The 6,151-nt window shown below is 45.9% G+C and overlaps 1 protein-coding gene across 11 annotated transcripts in view; it reads right to left on the reverse strand.

Annotated features, from left to right (window-relative positions):
* Nucleotides 1–4,753, reverse strand: part of ATP11B (ATPase phospholipid transporting 11B (putative)) — a 70,093-nt gene extending 65,340 nt beyond the window's left edge. For 10 of the 11 annotated variants that reach the window (XR_008578251.1, XM_054835063.1, XM_054835065.1 and 7 more), the window contains exon 1: nt 4,482–4,732. Coding sequence is in view for 10 of the 11 variants with exons in the window: in XM_054835063.1 (XP_054691038.1) it covers nt 4,482–4,508 (27 nt within the window). In the remaining variant the exon portion in view is untranslated. Of the gene's footprint in view, nt 1–4,481 lie in introns of all 11 variants that reach the window. The other variant, XM_054835057.1, reaches the window with a different exon arrangement.
* Nucleotides 4,754–6,151: the final 1,398 nt, after the last annotated feature.

Genomic DNA, 6,151 nt, shown 5'->3' on the forward strand with positions numbered 1-6,151 from the left:
TATCACAGAAGACCATCTGCCCCTCTCAGAACATCTTAACAGATACCAACACCAGGAAGGAAAGGGAAGAACATCCCAAACGTACAGTCCTCTAGGACATCTCCCTTATTAGAAGAAGAAACTTTTCATCTGAACACATCCAAAAGATGAACAAGAACACTCCTACACCTATTGTCTGGGGTAGGGGGGGCATGCAGTGTGATAGGGAATGTTTTTGACTGTTTTGTGTTGGTTGTCCCTGCGATCACCTCTGAATGCAGGCTGTGTCCAAATTTTGGACTAGACAAACTCCTGATGTCCCTCCCAGTCTGAACCTTACTACAACCACAAAATAGTCTGGTAACTAGGTTTTCCAGTTAAAAGACACCAATCCAAAGGAATTAATCTATACATTTGTCTTTGACTTCCAGTTAAATATCAAAGCTGCATTTGCCTGTAAAAGTTGTTATCAGTGCACAACAGTATTCAGGTTCTTAAGTTGTAGGAAGAAGATACTCTGCCAAATACAGCATAATTCTGCTTCTCTTGAACTGTCATTTCTAAAAGAGGGACCAGGCAGGTAGCTCTCAGGTTTTCTCCATGCAGCATCTTTTGTATGTCACTAAACTGTTAGATAACAGATCAAAAGGCTCAAACTCCTAGCAACTAGAAGGGAAATCCAGAGACCATTCCTCACTTGACAGGACCACTAGTTCCAAATTATGCAGCTAAGATCATACATACAAGGGTATTCTATCACAATTTATGCAGATCTCCCTGCCAGAGAACTGAGGTTGTCATTACTTTCTGTTAATACCACTGTAACAGCTCCTACCTCCACGTACGCCATCAGGACATTAGCACAGTCCAAACGCTCTCATAAATCTATAAAACTAGAAGTGGTACAGAAAGTCACTGAGCATTACAAATGCCACTTTGTACACTTGTTTTGTATCGGCACTGGACAGCTTGACCAGGAGTGCCACAACAGCACTCTGCTGTACACAGATCAGCTATGTAGTCTAACCCATCATATTTGAAATGCAAATAGAATGTACTGTGCTATTCCTGAATATTAATGAGGCTTCCTATCAACTGTTGTTTACCCGGGTGCTTATTTCAAGCAGAGTTGGCTGTGTCCATGGTGTTATGCAACCCTCAGCAAATCCACATGCCTCCTGTCTTTCCAAGATGTCAAGGTAACAGAGCTGGAACTCGGGCATCTTTCCTGCTCAAAGCTTGCCTTTGAGATACATCAGGGCATTTTACTCAAAGCAACGTACTCCATTTGTCTCTACACTTTTTTATTAGTAAAACTTAAGTACTTCCAACTATTAAATAGATAATTATATTATAACACTAACTAGAAAGTTGCACGCTGTGAATGACTTACTATGTAGTTTATTTAGTAGGACAGTATTAGATGAAGAAAAACTGATAAACTGTGTATGCTGGTGTTAATGGTTGCTGAGCAAACAAACAGACTGATGGTTGAGATACCAAAACAAACTGCGATTCGTAAGAGAATCCCACATAGGCACTGAAGACTGAGCAACAGTATTACTGTCACTAATTTCTGTTATACAACAAGTCACTGAAAAGACAAATAATACCTCAGTTAGAAAACTGTTTTGGACTGGTAAGACCATAATAAAGATGAAGAAAGTCTTATATTCTCAGCATGTCTCCTGTTCTCAGAGGATTAGTCATTCCTTTATGTAGCTATACAGGCACGCATAGATCTTCACAGACTAAAGCACTGCAAAGTCACCACTTGAAGAACTTAGCTGAGTTAACCTGAATTCCATACCAGGTTTTCTTATCACTTACTTCTAAGACCACCTGCTTCATTTTCCCCACCCCTTTTACAACTCTTGAGAACACAAGTTTTCAAGACCATATACATTCAGGGCAATCTCATTAATTAGTATATGAAATACTGTCCTCTTAAACAAAAAACTGCAAAACATTTGTTGGTTTCATACAGAGAGTACTTAATAACTACCTAACAGCACCGTGGCAAAGTACCAGCCCCCCCCTCTTTCCCCAATCCCTTGCTACTTTCCAACATTTCTGCACACCAACGTTTTTCTTTTGTACTACTACAACATCCCACTTAAATCACTCCCACGTATTTGCCTGGTTCCAACCTTCCCATATGGAAGGGAACACTTTTTTCAAAGCCTGTGCCACATCAAGCACAGGTACAAACACACGTTCTAAAGGCATCTAAACCCACACATTTGTCTCCTGTCCTATCAGAAATAAATCAGACACAGATTTTGGCACCCTCTGATTCAAATAGTCCAAGTATTCCTTAAACTCCACAGCCATCCACAGTACAAGCAAACCTATTTCTGCCACCCCACTCTTCCCGCTCGCTCTGACTATTTTCTCAGCATCTTTCCCCAGGTTCTCAGCCCTTTGACATTCTTTCAGAAACTAAACATCACGGACATATGAAGAAGCAAACGTATGGTGGGATCTATGTTAAACCAACGATTACACAAAGGGATGGGTTGTCTGAGTGCCCCTCAGAAGAAACATGCAGTGTGATACCTATCTCAGGCCATTTTTCATCTTTATGAGCTGTGAAACAGCCATTAACATCAAACAGTGAGTTTTATATAAAAGAACACACAAAACATGTGTCATTTCAATAATATTTTTTTCCTTAGTACATCTTGACTTTTCATTATCGCTCTCTTCTACTACACTAATCCTTTCCTGTCAAAATTAGTGCAAGTTTTAAGCAGTTATTTTCCCATCAAACAGTTTCTTTTAGAACAACAAAAACCTCTTAGTGCTAGGTTTATTGCTCATTTTGTTACAGAGTTTTTACTTTCTATTAAGGGCAAACATATTTCTGGAAAGCTGGTTAGCGTACTCACAGAGAGAAAAGAAACCACGTTTGATACATGAATCCCTAGCACTGCCGCAGTCCTAATCTAAACTCTACAGAATGCTGTTTTAAAAACACACAAGCCTCAAGCCACCTTCAAGGGGAAACAATGATATGTTATGCCAAGCAGGCTTTATTCTAAAAAACTTGTGTATGACTGTAACAGAAGAGTGTAGTCGGAGCTCACAGCAGTTAACTTCCAGGTCAGTAACTCTTAGTGTCACACCAAACTAGGGAGCACTGTCAAGCTGGCACTGAGACCATCACCATGAGCTCTGTGCTTCGGACACAGATCTGGGAAAATCTATGGCCCATGGGAGAGGTGGCAGGGGAAGAAAAGGGGAAAAAAAACACCCCCAAACCACCCAAAATATCTTTTTCTCACAGATTCACAGATCAGTAGGGGTTGGAAGAGACCTCTAGAGATCACCTAGTCCAACTCCCCTGCTAGAGCAGGATTCACCTAGAGTATGTTGTACAGGATTGTAAAAAGTGATTAACAAATTAAACAAATCATCGGTAAGACAAAAGCTTTCACCGTTAAAATATAAAGACCTAACTAATGTAAGTTCTTGTACTAACCTGGGCAACATCTGTAATGCAAGGTAATTCCAATGAATGGAAAAAATAAGTTTGTAAATACAACATTTAGAAGTAACTTCTCCCCTTGAGAAAATGCAAGGGAAGTAATGCTGGAGGGGGCAGGAAGCCAGCCAACGCTTCAATCAAAACAACCAACTCAATGTACTTCCCTGCTACAGCACCACAGGCATTACAGTCACAGCCGCCTTATTTCCCTTGCACACTGTAATACAAGCACAGCAAGAAGCGCCTATTCAGAGGCAGACACCCTCCGTCTGCAGCCTTTTTCAAAGTGGTTTCCCCCGCGAAAAGCATTTCACGGATGTTTTTCCTCCATTTCTCATCGCTTTCAAAACCTTAACCCACACGCTGTCGGCAAGGGCTGCAAAGCTCTCGGGTACGGGGAAATAAATGAGACGGACGCACATCAGGTGAAAAAGCCTGGGAAGATTTCGCAACGTGAAGGAGGAAGAGAGGCCAGCAAATCCCTGAAGTGTCGGTCCACTGAAAAAGGCACCGTCATTCCTCCCTCAAAAGAAGTTTGGGGAGCCCTTCCCTGAGGGGGGCTCAGGTAAGGGAACGCGCTCTCCTCTGTGCTGACGTGGTTTCAAGAAAAAAACCCAACAACGCCACCAACAAAAAACCCAAACCGGAACACCCCAAACCCTCCGATACGTGCTAAAAACAAAATTTTAAAACATTACAATAATGATCCAAGGGAAGCCTGCAGGTCTGCCCAGCCTCTACGCCTCTCCGCTCCCGGCAGGGGGGAGGACTCTCCTCCCTCACCCACTCCGGCCCTGCTGCCCCTCAGCCCGGCCGCCCGCACCCCCGCTTCCCCCGGGGACCCCGCGGCGGCAGCGGCCCAGGCAGAGGCGGCGGGACGGGGCGGCCCTGGAGGGCCGGGCCGAGGAGAGGGGCCGCCCTGCCCGGGGGTCCGTGGGGTGCAGGGAAACCGCCCGGCCGCGGCCCGGCACCGCGCCCTCCCCGCCCCGCGGCGGCGGCGGGAAGCACCTACCAGCTGCTGCCGGACCCACCGCAACATCCCCGGCGGCGCGGGTCGCGGTCCCCGCGGCGGGGCCCCCTCAGCGGTGCCGCACTCCCCGCTGTCGCCGCCGCTGCCGCCGCCTCAGGCCAGCCGCCGGTCGCGGCTCCTCCCCATGGCGCAGGGTCCCGACGCCGAGTTAGGAGCGGCACAGCCCCCCCGGCGCCCCCAGCCGCCGCGATTGCCGGCGCCGCGCCGCCGCCATCACAGGACCGCCACTGACACTCCGCTGCTCGCAGGGAAGTGACGTCTGAGGGCGGGGGGAGGCGGGAAGGAGGGGGTGTGGCGGGACCGAGGAAGCGGCTGAGGGGCTGGAGCGGGACGGTGAGGCGCTTGGTCTTCACCGGGCCTCGGCTGCGAGGGGTGAATTGCTGCTCCTGATGTCTTCGCTGCCCCGGGTGCCGCTTCTGGATCACAGGGGCCATCCGTGGGCCCGAGTGACCCGAGTCCGAGCAGCCTCCTGCAGGGACTTGGACGGGGTGGCCTGGGAAAACTCCCACCCTCCCCATCCAGGAGCTCAGCCGCAGCCTGTCGGGGCTCTGGGCCCGTCAGCCGGGGCCTCTGAGACTCACCTTTTCTAGTGAAGTGAAGCTGCTTCACACCTTCGTTGTTTTTATCGTTGTTTTCTTGTAAAAAAAATGCAAAACATGAACATGTTGGAATAAAGACTGATGAGAGGCCGGATAAACACTGATTTAAAAAGCAAGTGCATAATGTGTAGGTGTCCAAAGCAAGGTATACGTGCTGGGAGGATCTGGCACCTTTCTCTTTTCCTGCTACTGGCAGTATTGTGCTAAACTGCTGTTTGATTTTTTAAAAATGGGTGTTGAAATGTGTTGATGTCAGGTGGCGATCTCTTTGAAATCTTCCATTTTGCTCTGAAAACTGCTGTTATGAAAACAAAACGGTGTTCAGCTTCAAACACTTGCACACACTGATACAAGTCTGCAGCATCTGGGTCTGTGTGGCTAAGAACCAAAGGAGATTATTTTAAGCAGTAAAGACCTGGTATTTGTGATGAAATACTGTTGTCAGTGAAGTCAATGACAACTTTGACACTGACTTGAAGATCAGAGTACTATTCCCGTCGTGTTCCCAGGTAATTATGATATATAGCAACGAATCTTAATCACATCTGCCATAGAGCTAATGTAGTTTTTAAGTGTTCAGTTAGAAATTTAGAACATAACTCAGAATTTAAGATTGATGATATAATGTCTGAACAACTGAATCTTGTGGTGAATGCTGATGATTTAAGCATCTGCATTTAATTAGAAAAATAACCTTAAAACAGTGGGGAATAAGCCTATTTTTATCAAGCACTTGGGAAAGCAAATGTTAGCAAAACTCTGTATTAAATGCTAGGCATTATTTCAAAACATTTAAATACATCAAAGCTGAGTTTCAAACAGCTTGCGCTACCCTATTCATCTAATGTGAAGTCTAAAATAACAGAGTGATTTCATAGCTATGGCACGTTGCCTGGAGAGTGGCCTTAAGCCAGAAGCTTAACTGATACGCTCAATATTCTTGTGCTCCTCCTTTATCATCAGATGTAGAACAGGGTCCTGACCACTACACACTAAAAATCCTATGCCATTTCTCTGAAGTGCAAGTATATTTGTCGCTGTGTCCCTGCCAAA

The sequence above is a fragment of the Grus americana genome, chromosome 9, assembly GCF_028858705.1.
Source record: "Grus americana isolate bGruAme1 chromosome 9, bGruAme1.mat, whole genome shotgun sequence".
NCBI lineage: Eukaryota > Metazoa > Chordata > Aves > Gruiformes > Gruidae > Grus > Grus americana.